Source organism: Thermomyces lanuginosus (genome assembly GCF_041956635.1).
Source record: "Thermomyces lanuginosus strain ATCC 200065 unplaced genomic scaffold VTN49scaffold_32, whole genome shotgun sequence".
Classification (NCBI taxonomy): Eukaryota; Fungi; Ascomycota; class Eurotiomycetes; order Eurotiales; family Trichocomaceae; genus Thermomyces; species Thermomyces lanuginosus.
Genome location: NW_027192366.1, coordinates 602,603 through 618,675, shown reverse-complemented (window position 1 = coordinate 618,675; position 16,073 = coordinate 602,603). Strand labels below are relative to the sequence as shown.

Sequence of the window (16,073 nt, the reverse complement as noted above, 5' to 3'; positions counted from 1 at the left end):
CTTCCTCTTGTGGACATGCGCCTGCCCTCTTCGACGTAGGCAAAAGCCATTGGTATTTTTCATTCTGCCATGCTATCAAGGAGACGAACAGCAGCAATGGACGGTTGTGAAAACCTGGGTATGCTGTTCCAGTGGTGTCCACTGACGGGCGCGATGGGCAATCCCTATCGCGTATCGGCCGGCAGCGAGTTCTATGTCGGTCGAGATGTAAGAAGATGGTTCGCGGCAGCCGCCTTCCAAATCGTAGTATTACTTGCACTGACTGTCAAGCTATCTGTTCGCTGCAGTCAATACGTGCTGGATTTCGATGGGGTGTCCAGTGTGCATCTTCGCATCTACACGGTGGGTACCGACACTGAAAGCCAGGGCGTACCACCGTTGGTGTACGCCGAGATCCTCTCAAGAAGAGAGACCTGCTGGAACGGCCATCGAGTGGATAGAGAGCGCGCCGTGTTGCTGAGTGGTGGCGATGTTCTGCGCCTATCTGCAGAATGCTACGTCAGGTTCGAAAGTCTTGAAGAGGATGTCGTGGATGGCTTCTCTGTCATCCAGCAGCGAGAAATGAGAGTGAGTTAGACAACACATAATCATATCGATTAGATCTGATGTACTTCAGCTCTTTCATGCATGGTACACAATCACCCGCCGCAAGTTGGGGCAAGGAGCCTATGGCACTGTTCATATGGCGGTGGACGAGGAAAGTGGTCGTCAGGTCGCCTGCAAAATCATCGACACTAGCATCAAGGATCAATGGAGCAAGTCCGGAAAACGAGTCAAGAAGTTGCCATGTGGTCTGGAAGTTGAGATTCTTTCCCGACTATCTCATGTATGACATACTCAAAAAAAGAATCGTACCGGGACGCTGATTTGGATAGCCAAATATCATCACACTGGAACGAGTTTTCCGGAGCGAGAACACAATGTATGCACATTCCGTCTTCGGCTGAGTTCGCCGTTAACCTGATTAGGTACATCTTTCAAGAGCTAGGGACTGCCGGGGATCTCTGGACCTATGTCGATATGACAGGCCCGGTGGATGAGGTCGAGGCTGCTCTCTATATTTACCAGATCCTTCTGGCGCTCAATTTCATCCACAGCCAGAATATCGTGCATTGCGATGTCAAGCCTGAAAATATCCTCATGATGTCGTCGAACAGCGGCCGGGTCGTTCTTACGGATTTCGGATGCGCGCAGATGCTTGACTCGGCATCGGGACGGTTGCACTCTTGTAAGGGCACATTGGAGTATCGCGCGCCGTAAGTTTATGATAGATGACACTCTCGTTCAAAATATAACACGTGTATAGCGAGCTCGACCATCCTCTTGGACATCAAGGCTTTTCCAAACCGGTGGATCTTTGGGCGGTAGGCTGCACAATGGTTGTGCTTCTTAGTGGTGAGCATCCATTCACTTACTCGTCACTGCGCCGACCGCCGCGGGAATTTGTGGACCTCGATAGAAATCATGCATGGCAGGAGGTAGGATCATCTGCGAAGAATCTCGTCGGCGGACTGCTCCAAGCGGACGAGATGCAGAGGTTCACTGTAAGGGAGGCATTACAACATGAATGGTTCACGTCGCAGATGGACATCCACAAGAGATATGGACGGGCAATCCGTAACTGGCGGCCCAGAACTGACCAGACGGTGATCATCGACCTAGAGTCTCTGGAACCAGAGTTCGGATCCAATATTGATGTGCAAACCCCCTTGAAAAGAAGGAGCACTGTGCTGAGACAGGCTTCCAAGGGTTCCGCTCAGCCACAGAGCGGCCTTTGCGATGGCCCAAACGAGTCTCCATTTCTCGTGAACAATCAGGTTGATATGCCTGCTACTTTTGCGTTGTGTTTGAACTGCAAGCGTCCTATGTCTCGGGTTGATCTCGACAGGAACGACCGCATTTCTTCCGAGAGGGATGCGCCGCGCAAAAGGCTTCGTCGACCATTCAGCCCACAAGCATGGATGGCGGAACCTGCGCTCACCAGAGTACACTGATCGTCACCAGCCACTTCTTTACTACCTATGCCTTACATCTATCCGCCATCTCTCGAATCTGTTCCACAATATCAGGACCTCCTTTGCATCGTTTAGTTATTCCCAATTATTGATTCTCCATCGATCAATAAAACCGTTTTATTATTGCCTGTTTCCCATCCTTTTTAGTGTACACGCAAGCTGTTGAGGACCGATCCGGCAACAAACAATCCATCAATCCGCCTAGCAACCATGCAAGGGCGCACGATATACTCGTATCTTGCATCTGACTTGCAGGACGGGCGTCTCGACGGCTCAATGAGAATATCCAAGGAGACTTTTCTACACTAGGAGCATTACTAATGCATGTTTGCCGCACTCCGTAATAGTACCGGGTTGATTCTCATGCTAGCCTTCTATGTGGCGAAGCATGTAACAGAGGTAGGCTGGTTGCTCCAAGAAAAATGACATTCATAGACTCGTCATGGACAGAAAGTATATCATCATCGTAGGCAACTGTGCGGAAAAGCCTCTCATGATCATCTTCTTGAGGCTCAGGCGGTGTGGCGGGTAAACCATGTTCAGGCTGGGTTCAATAACAGACCCTAGGGCCACTTGATTTTCCGTTCCAACGTCGAAAGTCGCTGCTTCTACTGCCATCCCTTACCTTGGCAATATTCATCCCATTGTTCCCGTAGCAGAGGGACCCGAGTTTTGAGACAGTAGTCTTGCCGATGAAACGAGTGAGGGGATGACCGATTAAGCACCCCTCGGTCCGAAACATATATAATGCATCAAATGAGAAAGTATTACAGTTCCTGTTACTCCTTGCGGCGGGGTTCTATCGGTTCGTGTCGAAACTCCCACTTGGTCGAGGACATCAAGGTGCTCACTGCCAAAGAAAAGGACGTAGTGGTCACGCAGACAGGTGAAGCATGAGTTTCCGTGCTTCATATGGCAGCTTTGTCGGTAAGTAGGCAGACCCTGCATATGATAAATCAATAGCTTGGCCGATGACATGCAGAAAGATTACATCGTCTCCATCTGGACTGCTCCCTGGATTGGTGGCTGGGAGGATTAACCTCGGTTTAGTGCCTTGGGTGGTACAGATTACATGCATCCAGATGATAGAGGAGTGGGAGCTTGCGCCTGTATGAAGTTCTTCAGCTAGCTGTATGTGCTTGTGCTCATGGTCCCGTCAATACTGGCGGTTAACTGGTCAAATCACGCTCAACATGGCTGTTGGTGGGCTGGTCGATACAATTATGAAGGCCAATTGAATATGAGGATTGTCCTTTGAGAGTTTCCTGTTCCTGGATTCAGGATCAATTTTTCCTGGACGAGTTGAACCTGGTGATCCTTGCTACCAGCCACACAAAGGAGTGACCATTACTCCGTACCGTATCAAGGGCAGAATATAGAGCCCTTGGAGCTCATCGGGGGGGCCATCTCTTTGTGCGCTCGTGAGGAGGGCGCAAGGGGACCGGCGGAAACAAATAAACAAACAATAAACAAACAAACCCCGACCACAACACACAATCTGCGGCAAGCTAGGCAAACCTAGGCTGGACTAGCCGAGCGGATCAGTGGGTTCCTCCACGTGAAGACGGCTCAACGGCTTCGATGCCTTGATGCCTGGCTTCACCGCCACACGGAATTCTGATTGGTCCATGCAAGGAAAATCACGCGTGTCAACGCGCTAAAACGCGCTAAGACGCGCAGGTACCCTGCTTGGCGTCTCTCATGGCCCCAGACTGCCAGGACAAAATTCGAAAATCAGCCATGAGTCGGTCAGAGCGGCGGTGGGGATGAGGGTGCGATAGGAGCATTTCGTGCACCTGCAGGATCGTTATCAGTTGAACTTATCGGACGGCTGTTGTCTGCAGGTGGCGGGAATCACCCAAACTGGATGACTGCGTTTCTGCGCAGAGCTTTGGTAGAACATAGTACGAGGATTGTCCCTTGCACTTGCGAGGAACAGAGCAGAGATGCGTTCACATGGCGCTGCGGGCTCAGTCAACGGCTGGTCCTATGAGCGAGTCGGACAGGACGCGTAATGATTTGATCTGCCCGTCACTCTTCAGAGCACTTCTGTCCGTATGGCTCAGCTTGTTTATGCGCTTGGAGACTCGCAATCTGGAGAGCAATTGATGTTCGGGCGGCAACTCTGGCCATTCCCTCGCACCTCGAAGTGCCTATGAATTGGAACGAGCGAACCTTACAGTGGAAAGCAAAGTCCAGACTCAGAATTGAGTCAGAATTGAGTCAAGTCGTCCCGAGCACAGTTGGGTCAGGTTAGGCAAGCCGTGGACAGGAAGAGGCGTAGATCGCCGGAATCGGCATAGCGCCGACCCACCTGCCCTTTCGTGATTTCGTCGTTTCCCTTGCGACCGCAAAGTCAGACCCGGGCGTCTTCCCACTTTTTCCCTCCCCCAAAGTCAATCCACTTTCCCCCCCCAAATCAAATATATCCACCTTACGCTGGACGCCCCCCCCCCCCTCCGGTGCGACCGACCTTATTTCTTCCCACCACCGCCGTCGCATCGTGTGGTTTCTCTTCCGAATCCAGTCGCTCATTTTCCATCAATCCATTGATCCAGTTATTTTGTGTGGTTTCCCCCCGTATCGCCTTCCGACGGCCTCCGGCGCATTTTTCGGTTCTGCCTTCTGTCGCAACTCCGTCTGACCGTCGCTCCCTTCGCACACACCTTTCCACCATATTTCACAATGTTGATGCAATCGGCCATGCCCTGCGAGGGCAGGAGATACCTGACCCGATCGCATTTCCGTGCCTTTTCGCCCACACCGCCGCCGGGGGATGGGTACCCCGGTGGTACGAGTCTGCTGGGCACCTGTCGCGCGCTGCAATCCTTGCTGAGCGGCTCGCCCTCGGCTTCACCGAACCGTCCTCGCTCTGCGCGCTTGCAGAGTCCGCTGCATTTGGTGTCGACGCCGACCCGGTCGCCCGCGAAAGCGGCCTCAACCCCACAAACAAACAACATCCGTAAACAACGGTCCACCAAAACACCGCCGACGCGCACCCGCGGCGCGCGCAAGCGGTCGCGCAGCATCTACGAGGATGGCGATGGCGATGTGGACATGATGCGCAGCCCGCGCGACCGCTTCTCGACGCCAAAACGCCAGAAGCGCTGTCCACCTGATATGCCGTTGGGCCTGGCCATTACCGATTTCGAGGCGCTTGACGACAGCGAGCAACACATCAACTTTGGACAAATAGATTCACCCATGCGCACGCCGCGACCGCGGCATCCCCTTCAAACCCCGCAAATCATTACTCAGGATGTTGATGATGACAACGACGACAACGCACGCATCTCTCAAACCGTCATCCCATCCATCGAGGAGCCTGATAATAATAATGATGATGATATGGATGACAGCCACTCTGAGTGGACGGCCGAAGACGACCAGAGACTCGTCGACGTCGTGCTCGACAAACTCCAACTCTCAAAACGCGACTGGGAAGAATGCGCGCGGCTGATCGGCAAAGATGACGACAGCATCAGCCGACGATGGCGCATCCTCGTTGGCGAAGGGAATATCGGCCTCCGACGAGGACGCGGCCGATTCCCTCGTCGACGGATTGAGGATTGTTTTCCCGAGGCGCAATAACCAATCTCTTCCTAATATAGACCATTCTCACTCTTTTTTTTCCCCCTTTTCCTTGTCGTTTTTCCCAATCTGTCTCTTTTAATCTCTGGCACAAAAGCCTACACCGGCGTTTGACTAAAGGATCGGGGTCGCTACAGGTGTACTATTATGGGATGGATATCATCATATACCCGGATACCAACTTGTGTTTTTCCTTTTTTTTTTTTTTTCCTTGTTTCCTTGGATGTGTTTGTTTTAATAATCGGCCATGTACGGGTGACTCCTGTCATTCTTTGTATTTATTTCCCGAGATAATATAATACTGTACGATAGATTAATCTCTCTTCATCTCGAATCTTATCCGTGGAACTACTCGCAGGACGAATAATGTAATGTAATGTAATATGTACGTACTGATCGGGCCGACGGAAGGGAGGGCCCCTGATTTCTCTCCTGCAGCCGACCGGCCCGTGCCTTCCTCGGGCCGGATCTTGCATCTTCACGAACTGTTGGGGTTACCCGTTGGAATTCTTCGGAATGTAAAACTGTTTTGTCATGGCTATCTACAGTACATATACAGTGTCATGGAGGGTATTCATTACGAATTAATGACGAGTTAATGGTTGATTGCACAGTACGGAGTACAAATATGAAATATGCCTCAAGGACACTTAGAACCTAAAAAACCCGTTAGCACAAGTATAAAAAAAAAACAAGGAAGGAAGAGAATACCGAATCTCATAACTCCCCGCCCGCGTCATATAACGGACCCATTTGACACTACTGTAATTGCTCTTCTCAAACACCTTCAGATACCGCACGAGCAAGCCACTGCTGGTGAACATGAGCAGGTTAAACGAGAGGCTGAGCGGCGGGCGACTCCAGGCCTTTTGATGCGTCATGCTCGTCAGGGTGGCCTCCGCCGTAAGGACGTACTCGCTCTGGCCCGTGAACCGGGCAATCTTCCAGACAATGTTGTTGTGCTCAGGCTCGTATTTGGCTTTTCCCTGCGAGGTACGTTCCGTGACAGTAGCGGTGTTGAGCGGCGTGGGAATACGCACGACAACGTTGGTCGCAAAGAGTTTGGGCCCGTAGTTGGCTTTAATGGCGACGCTGTACTCCACCTTGGTCGTGCCGACTTCGCGGACGATCGGGTGGACTTTGAAGGGCAGGTTGACGTTCTCCGTCGCGCGGTACCGCATCAGCTCGAATTCGCCGTCCGGCGGCACGAACGAGATGGTGCGGTCCGCATCGAACCGGCCCAGCCGCACGCACTGGTGGAATTGACAATCCTCCAACGTGACGGCACCGGCAGCCGCCCGCGCGGCCATGCGCTTGGCGTTGGCGGCCTTTGTAGCTGGGTCGGCCTCGTCTAGCAGTAGCCGATCGTTCAACCCAAATTTACATTCGGGCATCCCAGACAAGTACGCCCGCATGATGATCAGCCCATTCACGTCCGCCCGCAGGACCGCCCCCGATGCGGACATCAGCAGGTTCACATCCTCGATCACGTCCACAAAGGCCTCGTTTTTGCGGTATTTGATGTCTGCACGTCGCCACGATAGCGCGCCCGTCGCTTGCTGCGTGATTCGGCTCGAGTCCGTAGGCGAGTTGGCCATGGCCGATCGAACCCCTTCCGTAGTAATGTACATCTTGAGCGTTTCGGTTTCGGTGTTTTGAGGGTAACCAAAGTCGAGGATTTCTACAACTGTCAGCTCAACCCGCAAGGAAACAGGAAACAGAAGGCAAAGAAAATACCATCCAACAACTCATATACCAAGACAAAGTTATTCTTGACAGCCTCCTCATCAAACTTGCCAAAATACCCCTTCCCAAGCATCACAAACCGGTACAAGAACTCAAAGACCAACGCCGCATTGGCATTGCTCTTGGTGATGGCCACCAGGTAGATATTCTCGTGCTTGACATGGCTGAATGTCGTCGAGCCCAGCGTCAGAATCGGCGAGCGCACCTGCGGGTTCGAGATGACCTGGATGCGGAAGATGTCTGCCAGTCGTGGGCGGCAGTCGTTGCGGAATGCGCGGAAAATGAGGTTCTCGCCTTTTTGGTTGAAGATGAGGATCCCGGAGAGCATCTTATTGCATTTTCTTTCTAATCCTTTTTCCCGTAGTTCTGGGTTGGGGTTGGTAATTGTCGAGCTGTCTTACTCTGGTGGAGAGGTGGTTCAGCGGAGTTGGGTGCCTCAGGCTTATCATTTAAGCCGGTTGGCAAAGTCCATCCTACAAATACCAGAACTCATACTCGTAGCAAGGTCAAACAATTGATTAATAGGATATCCGCCATATAATACATTCCAGTCATCCATATTGTACACTCAAAACCCGAGCAAACAGAATTATAGACACAGAACTTCCAAAAAAAAAATTGAAAAAGGTACAGTAGTAGTATATACCACAGTCCGTTGCAATGTCATCGCTCGTGATTCTCCGGCCCATGCCCGTTCGTTGCGGGCCCCGAGTTAGGCCTCGTGCCCTGTTCCGGCTCGACGATACCGATCTTGGGATCGGGGATCTGAATGTCCAGCGTCATGTAGGCCGTGCGGCGCAAACTCCAGATGTGCACGCCCTCCTTGGCTCCGACTTCGCGGTTCCAGTTCTCCAGCCAGTCCTCAATGCGCTGCAGATGGCTCTTGATCCGCGGCCCGCCAAAGTCATCCCAGAGCCAGCCGGTCAGCAGCCCCAACGCGCTGTCGAGCCAATTGCGAAAACTAAAGGGGTCAAACGCCTTGGTGAGCTCGCTGTTGATTTTGGCGATGATGCGCCGGAATTCTTGCTCTGGGAGCAGTGGGTCCAGGATTTCGGGGTAGAGATTGGAAAATGTCGGCGCGAGGTCGCCCTCGACCATCCAGTCCCGGCGGATGCGAATGATGCGAGTAGATGTAAATTCTTCCGACTGCAGTGGCACATGCGGGTTCAAATGCGGATAGCAGGGATGTGATGGGCCCCAGGCAAGTTCCTCCGCCACATCGCCATTGTCGCCGCCGCCGTGCGAGTTCGACTGCTGTAGCTGCTGTGACGACGGGACAGAGGCATTGGTCGATGCTCGAAGCGATTGATTCGACTGTGCATGGCGCGGCGGGTGCTGAATCCCGTCGTCGAGTCGGTTGGGATTCGGCCGGTTGTTGTTATTCGTCGCGGCCATAATTTTTCTCTCACCGCTGCCGCTGCGCCGTCGTTGCTCCTCGCCCCACTGACCACTACGTCGCCAGTTCGCAGGCAGTCCAACGCTGGTGCGGGCGCTCTCGGCGTCTTCGACACTGCGTTCGACGGCTAGGCTGTTGGGCGACGGGTTGAGGCGACTGCGGCGCTGTTCAGGGATCGTCAGGAGCGGGTATGCGTCACGGGAAACGTTGCCCCCGAGCGGCAGATTTTCATCCGAAAAATGCGGTGGGCGTGGGGTCGTGACGACAGCCCGCGGCACGTAGTTGATTGGGTTCCAGAGTCTGGAAGCGGAGGACCGTGGGTAGTTGTTGGTGGTGTTAATCGGCGGCGCCAGGCACGGATTGGTTCGGAAGGAGGAGAGTAACGGGCGGTTCCGCGTCTGAAACTGGGGCCGGGAGGAAGAGGATGACCGGGGCGGCTGCAGGTGAACTCGGCCCGGCGCCCGGGGGAACTGCGGTGTTGTTGTTGTTCTCCTTCTCTCCGAGCCTCCCAGCGAGATCGTCTCGAACGCGGCCTCGGCCGAATCCGGGGACTGTGGAGGGTGGTTCTGCGCCGCCAGCGGTGGAACGTTGTATTCAGGAGAGCGATGACCGCTAAACGACGCCGTTTTCGACAACGCGACGGAAAACGTGACAGAAGCGCACAGCTTAGAGCAACAGACGTAAAAGTCGAGCCCGCCGGCTCAAAAATCCCGGATAAAAGAATAGACGGAGTAAACAGCGGCGCAAGGGGCAATTCTCGAATTGGTGAGAGGCGGAGGCGGCGCGAATAGGGACAAGAAAGTCTACACCGACACACTTCCATCTCCCATGGCTTTCATCATCAAGACTGCTAGAGAAGAATCGGGAGAAAGACAGAAATCAGTCTACAGCGATTCCGGGGATTTTATTTTTATTCTATGTCTGAATTTTTCGATTACTTAACTTCCCCGTGCTAAGCCCAGCATATTATGCGTGGGATTTTCCAGATCAGGGATGAGTCGAGACTCAGAGGCCTGAGCCGGCTGAGCCAGGATTTTTTGGGTGTTGGGCAAATCCTGGGCATGACTAATCAATCTGTGGCCTGAGAAATCAGGAATCACCTCCTTTTGTTATGCATCCCGTCTCAGGAACATGCCTTTCATCCAATCCAAGAGATACCAAGTAGCCTGAATCAAGCCGCTATGTAGGGAGGATTTGAACGAAGGAGATTTCTGATCGGCAGTGGCCAACATTCCCCAAAATGAGGCCGGGCAGAATTGGCTACTGTAACAGGTACCAGCAGCTGGCGCACGCTAGCAAGTAACTAGCAAGTAACGATCGTTCCTGAGCCAGCCCACCGGTACCCAACTAGCTGGATCACTGGCCCGGGCGCTGGGGCCGCGCTCACCGCACAGTCCAGACTTCCTCAGCCACTGGAATGGTGACGCAAAAGAGATAATCAACATGAATCAGATCTGATTCCTAGCTCAGGATTAGGTATCCATTGCTGCGAGTTCGCTTTTATTTTCCATCTACGGAGCACTGTGCGAGGGGAAAAATTATGGACGCATTAGGCCAGTTGACTTTACAAATAGTTCAAAATGCCTAGTTGGGTTAAGCTCCAGTAGGTTTCAAAGTTCCCGGAAGTGTCGGATGTCTGTTTCGGCTTCAGACGCTCTAGTCTTCAGATTCGACCACCTCTACTTGAAGAAGGTAGATGATTAGGATTAGTATTCTTCTGGTTAAGGATTCGCTACTAGGTTACAGGATGAAAGAGTGAATTGCACATTGACTTGGCCCAGCACGCCTGATACAAAGCACGAGACAGTACACCATACGGACCCTGCTTCCCAACGCCAAAAGTGAGAAGAATGCCCATCCCAAGAAATTGGACTTTAGAAAGACAGGTTCCCGAAATAGAAGAGAATAAGTTGTGTTTGAAAGGAAGGCCATGGATAATGTCTTGGAGAAGTGACCTCATGTAATTTTCTGATTAGCAACGGCCTGCATCCGTCGCAAAGCCTCCCGATGCAGGTCATGCATCTCCCCCCGCTGCATCCGCTCCACGATCGATTCCTGGAACCGCTGCGAGGCCAGATCCTGCTGCTGCTTGATTGCCTGCGCGCGGCGCCGCTGCTCTAGAAGGCCGGATCTCGCGGCGTCGACGTCGTTAAGGGAACTGCGAGAACGAGTCAGTTCCTCCTTGATCGATTGACGCCAGGCAGCCATGGATGCCGCCGTGGCGGACGCCGATCTATGGGCGCCCGGATAGTCCCCGGGCAGCCTCTCATGCACGGATGAACTAGCGCCGAAGCTCATTTCGGATAAAATACTGTGCTGGTGCAGAAGACGGCGGCGCTGTGAAAGGGGCATGCTGTCATCGTCCTCGTCGGGGAGGCTTCTTTGGCTGGAGAGTCGCGATGACGCGCTCGAAACGGACTGACCGGACTCAGAGCGCGGCCTCCAATGGTCTCGGTTTGACATTGAGGACTGTAGCATGCGGTTGCGGAGCATGCTGGAGCGTTGGGCGAGTAACGACGGCACCGCAAGTGTGGATGAGTCATGGAATGTTGCTTCTTCGCTTTCGTGGATGGGCACGGCGGCAAGAGAGGTGTTCAGGAATGGGCTGGAGGCGCTACGCCGCGTAGTCCGAAGCCCAGCCGGTGAAGACGTTGATCGGCGCGGACTGGGATGAATGGGACTCGGAGTAACTAGTCGAGGTAGGTTGGAACCGCTTGCCACGGATGCGTCATCCGGAGGTATGCTTGCATGTCCCGATAGCCTAGATAGGTTGGACGAGGATAAATTGCGACCCGGGCTGAGAGAGGAATCAGTATGCTGCACACGTAGGCCTGTATCCCCAGCCGGACGGTTTAAGGTACTGGCCACTGTTTGCTGCAACTGCTCTACAATCACTGGTGCTGGCTTCTCCGAGTCTTCACGGTCGGTGCTTGTAGTTGTGTCGATAGGCTCGGGTTCCGGAGCCTCAGCGTCCGCAAGGTGCTTCACCCACTCGTTCGTGCGGTAGGACGATACCACGGGAGACAAGTTCCCAGGGAGCTTCTCCACAGCTCCCGTTGACAGCGATGTTTCCTCCTCAAAGCTCGGTCGAGACCGCGCCTCGTGTGAGGATGCCCCTTTGGCGATAGTCTTTTGCGACGGGGTTGAAGGTGGAATCGTCACCGGAGCCAAAGACAACACCCTGCCGATAGGTAAAACCGATGCAGCAGCATCTGGAGATCCCTTTTCATGCTGTTTCATGTCGGTTCTAGGACGATCATTCTTTGTTGATGAAGTTGCTTCGGAGCGCTCAGCATCCGCGCCCGGCTTTGCCTCTACCGTTGACATTGATATGGGCCCATTGTTTGATTCCCCACAAACATTGTTTTGAGATTCGCTTTGCAGAACTCCATCAGACGTTGATCTGCGTTTCAGATTATCGTTCTCGGGCTCAGCATCGAGCTGCGGCGGGCGGGCCCCGCCTTTGCCAGAGTCGAGCACGCTCATCGGAGTTTCTGCATTCGACGTGACGCTCTGGACCTCGGCCATGTCTGCCAGATCCGCGAGGACTTGCACAGAAGTAGCTGGAGTGACGGGTTTGGCTGCAAGAAGCGTCTCTTCGGACACCGACTGCAAGCCTTGGCTATCTCTTTTATTGCCACTCTTTGGAGATAACGCGCCCGGCAAAGAAATACCGGACAGACGCCTTGATAGGCGGCTCACCAGAGACTCGGAATTGTCGACGGTCGCCCACACGGACTGAGTATCTTGCCCACCGTCAACCTCGGAAACGGAGTTTCTGACGGCTTCTGCCTTCGATTCAGGCGTCAAAGGACGGTCATCATCCTGTGGTATTGTCTTATCTCTGTCGTCGTAGCACGGTAGTTCTGTTGAGCGTTCCGATTCGTCCACAAGTGTCGGCGCTGTCGTGCCCGTCGTGACTTTTTCCCTCTTCTCATCCGCGACCAGGGTTTGACTGCCATTGCTTTCCGGTTGACTGAAAATGCGTAGTTCCATCGCATCGTCCAGCATCTTGACCATCTCTCGTGGACCTTTCTGACCGGAATTCAACGCGGATGTATCCTTTTCTCCATTTTCCTGAAGCGGCTCATCCCCATAGAGGGCCTCCCAACGGGCAAGTTCCCTCGCCCGGTCTTCTTCCAGCTTCCGTCCCATCTCCGTTTCCAGCTCGTCCATCTTGCGTTTCTCTTCGGCTATCTCTGCGTCTTGTACTTTCCTCCGCTCCTTGATGACTTTCCATAGCTTGAATTGCGACACCAGTCCCACCAGGCAAATGACAATCGTGATTGCGAGTTCGACGCGAATGCCACGAGTGACCGGATACGTCCTGGTCGCAGTGGGAAATATCTTGTCGTTTAGTTCTGTGGCTCGTGTGTTAGCAATTTGGTAAGGAACAGAAAGAGAATGGCACAACGCACCCCATATATAAACCCAAAATTCCTTTAATCCTGCCCGACTAAAACAGTCAATACCCAGGACAGTTGCCGTGGCGCCAGCGAATGCCGTTGATCCTATCAGCGCATATGGCCGGGTGTAGGAGATGAAGGACAGCGCGTAGACGGCGGCGCAGAAAACACCAATGAATATACCCTTGGCCCAGTCTTTGTCGAGCAGACCACCGCTCTTCAAACATAGAAGCCACATGCTGAAGCAGAATCCTCCCAGTATGCACCCGAGACCTTCGGTGAGCTCTCTGAATACGAGAGCCACTCCGCCTAGGATCAAACCGGGGAAGAATGCGGCCACAAAGTATGCGCCTTGCACTCCATCGGAAACCGGTGGATTCATCACGTAGGTTATTAGGACCTGTTGATTAAATCAGCAACAGACCGGCAGTGGAGTGCCGTAACCACCTACAACTATAGACAAGCTGGTGAGCAATGCCGACGAGATCAATACATGAACCCTGCAATATTGTTAGCAGAAGAACCACTTAGAGTCTGACTTGTTGACTCACCATTGATTCTTGATCCCTATCAGACATTGCGCAACGCCTAGGATAATCAACACCACGCCGGCTATGCCCAATGCTGGGGTGATCCTCGGTGAGAGCGGTAGATCATTCGGACCGATTGGTTCTGTAATTAAACCGGTTAGCGGCATCATAGGAATCTGAAGAGGGGAACGTACGTGGGCTTGACTCTTCCGTCGGTTGAGGTTCCGAATGTTCAGTTTGAATGTTTATCATGGAGGTTACTGTATGGGGCATTGATTTGGTAGGCGTCCCAGACGATGTGGTTGCCCATGTCGTCTGGGTCGCCGTTGGTCTCTCGGCTGAGGTCTGCGTTGTCGCACTGGTACTGACGGAGTCATCTTGTCTTCGGATGTTGACCGGCGCAGCGATGACAGATCCCAGGAAACACAGAAAAACGACGATTAGCCTGAAAAGATGATGAAATTGCATCTTTTCGGTACTAGAATCCAGGCGCGCATCCAATAGTACTGCATGCGCCGCAGAATTCTAGCAGAATATCGACTCCATGATGTGCAGCGAACATCACAATCAACCTACATACAGAGAACGGAAAAAGACGAAGAAGTAAAGGATACTTCTCTGCGACGAGGCAGGGAGTACTCGTCGATATTTACAGGTCGAGCCGCCATTTCAAGGCCCCTAGGTACCGATCAATTACGAACAATGCAGCCAAGAATGCCCGCGAATAGGGCTTCTGTGTTGTCACTCTACCCAGTCGCCCATCCAGTCAGCCATGGCCAATCGACAGTACATTCCAAGTAAGGGTATGGCACCGTTAAGGAAAAGCCAATTACACGACGATCATCGACTGTATTGTAGATCCGTCCGAGCAAATCGCTTCTTGTTGTCCCCTCAGAACGGGGCAAAAAAACCCAATCGAACTCGGGAATTCAGGGCCGACCTTCGCCAGATTGACCCTTCCAGCATGCCATGCGATAGACTCTCAACGAGTCAACTAAGTTGAAGGTTCAGGTATGTGGATCTCGCAGTTTTGGGCTCGCCAGATTGTGCTCTGTTGTTCACTGGCTAAGCTCTTTGCCAAATACCAGTGAACCAATCTTGTTTGGCCGGGGCCTCTGCAGGAACTTCCGTAAAAGCCGACATTCTGCACGAATCAGCGGTCTCGTCAATATGAGACTAGATGAGTCCATAATCCATGGGAAATTCCTGCGAATTGATTAAGGATAACTATTGCCCTTGGCTTTCTTGACTATCGAATTGCTCCCGTATTTGGCCCACCAGAGCAGGCATTATCGATTCCAGCGTTCAGGAAGTCAGGACAGGATGGGCATCATCCATCTGTTCGCTTATTGTTGCGGTGGAATGAATGCCTTGGATATCCACGCTGGCTGGTCCACACGATGAGCTGTTCAGAAGTGCCTACAGCTCGTGTTTCGCAGCCCTGCTCTTGTCTATTCCTGGGACCAATCGCATTGATCGTGTTGATGTGCTGGCCACGACAGCATGATCCGCCGAAGAGACCCCCCTTCCAGCGGTCAGGGCCTGGATTCACCGACTGGCTTAACCATAAACGGCTAGCCGATTCACAGTATGGGACTAACCTTATCGAGTTAGATCTCGATTGAACGCGACAGATCATCACGTGACAATGTTTGCGGTCGCGCGACATGCGGAAGAGGTCAGCTGGGAGGGATTTTCAAAGCAAACAACCAAGTGGCTGACCATTGCAGACACGAGCGGGAATTATCAATCAAATCGCTCAATCCGTGCCAATTGGACGATTCTTTCCTGAAATTGTTTCGGCGAAAATGCAAGCCCTCCGATCTGCATATCGCGCGCGCGGCGCTCTGAACTTTCCCACTGCTACCCGCTCCTTCTCTTCGTCACCCGCTCACAATGTCGCCAAGCTGATCCTCACCGGTCGTCTGGCCGCGGAGCCGGAGTTGACGACAACCTCCAGCGGGCAGGAAGTGGTCAGGTACTCGGTGGGCACGTCTCATGGCCCGCGCGAGAACCGCCAAACGAGCTGGTTCCGCGTCACGAGCTTCACGCCGGAGGGTCCGCAGCGGGATTATCTGTTGAGTCTGCCGAAGGGGTTAGTTCCCGAATTTCGTTTTGATGAGAACTCTTTTGGCTGATTCCGTGTTGTAGGACTCTTGTCTACGTCGAAGCTGATGCTTCGATTCGTGCTTATGAGGATGCGGAGGGGAGACGCCAGCATAGTCTTGGAGTGATTCAACGTGCGTGATGGTCCACGCGGCCATTGTTTGAATCAATTGCTGATGTCGTTTTGTTTTAGGATCCCTTGAGGTGCTCAAGCGACCCTACGTGCCCAACGACGGCCAACAGGAGCAGGGTCCGGACTCCGCTTAGATGTCACTCTAACGAA

The 16,073-nt window shown here is 53.0% G+C and overlaps 6 protein-coding genes across 6 annotated transcripts; 3 read left to right on the top strand and 3 right to left on the bottom strand.

The window, feature by feature from the left end:
- Positions 1–96: 96 nt before the first annotated feature.
- Positions 97–1,994, top strand: VTN49DRAFT_4997 (uncharacterized protein; the record flags this gene model as incomplete). Its single annotated transcript, XM_069413004.1, has 6 exons — positions 97–218; positions 288–567; positions 617–826; positions 876–922; positions 969–1,256; positions 1,307–1,994. The coding sequence occupies 6 exons, from the start codon at positions 97–99 to the stop codon at positions 1,992–1,994; spliced, it is 1,635 nt and encodes a 544-aa protein (XP_069266916.1).
- Positions 1,995–4,700: 2,706 nt separating this feature from the next.
- VTN49DRAFT_4996 (uncharacterized protein) lies at positions 4,701–5,606 on the top strand (the record flags this gene model as incomplete). Its single annotated transcript, XM_069413003.1, has 1 exon — positions 4,701–5,606. The coding sequence occupies one exon, from the start codon at positions 4,701–4,703 to the stop codon at positions 5,604–5,606; it is 906 nt and encodes a 301-aa protein (XP_069266915.1).
- Positions 5,607–6,256: 650 nt separating this feature from the next.
- VTN49DRAFT_4995 (uncharacterized protein) lies at positions 6,257–7,680 on the bottom strand (the record flags this gene model as incomplete). The annotated part of the gene is made up of 3 exons (XM_069413002.1): positions 6,257–6,263; positions 6,318–7,287; positions 7,344–7,680. 3 exons carry the CDS (start codon positions 7,678–7,680, stop codon positions 6,257–6,259), a joined length of 1,314 nt encoding a protein of 437 aa, XP_069266914.1.
- Positions 7,681–8,015: 335 nt separating this feature from the next.
- Positions 8,016–10,680, bottom strand: VTN49DRAFT_4994 (uncharacterized protein; the record flags this gene model as incomplete). Its single annotated transcript, XM_069413001.1, has 2 exons — positions 8,016–9,360; positions 10,493–10,680. The coding sequence occupies 2 exons, from the start codon at positions 10,678–10,680 to the stop codon at positions 8,016–8,018; spliced, it is 1,533 nt and encodes a 510-aa protein (XP_069266913.1).
- A 24-nt stretch (positions 10,681–10,704) lies between these two features.
- Positions 10,705–14,152, bottom strand: VTN49DRAFT_4993 (uncharacterized protein; the record flags this gene model as incomplete). Its single annotated transcript, XM_069413000.1, has 5 exons — positions 10,705–13,109; positions 13,167–13,554; positions 13,606–13,654; positions 13,706–13,826; positions 13,879–14,152. The coding sequence occupies 5 exons, from the start codon at positions 14,150–14,152 to the stop codon at positions 10,705–10,707; spliced, it is 3,237 nt and encodes a 1,078-aa protein (XP_069266912.1).
- A 932-nt stretch (positions 14,153–15,084) lies between these two features.
- On the top strand, positions 15,085–16,057 carry VTN49DRAFT_4992 (uncharacterized protein; the record flags this gene model as incomplete). Its single annotated transcript, XM_069412999.1, has 5 exons — positions 15,085–15,218; positions 15,299–15,362; positions 15,415–15,779; positions 15,836–15,924; positions 15,984–16,057. 5 exons carry the CDS (start codon positions 15,085–15,087, stop codon positions 16,055–16,057), a joined length of 726 nt encoding a protein of 241 aa, XP_069266911.1.
- Between the last annotated feature and the right edge of the window lie 16 nt (positions 16,058–16,073).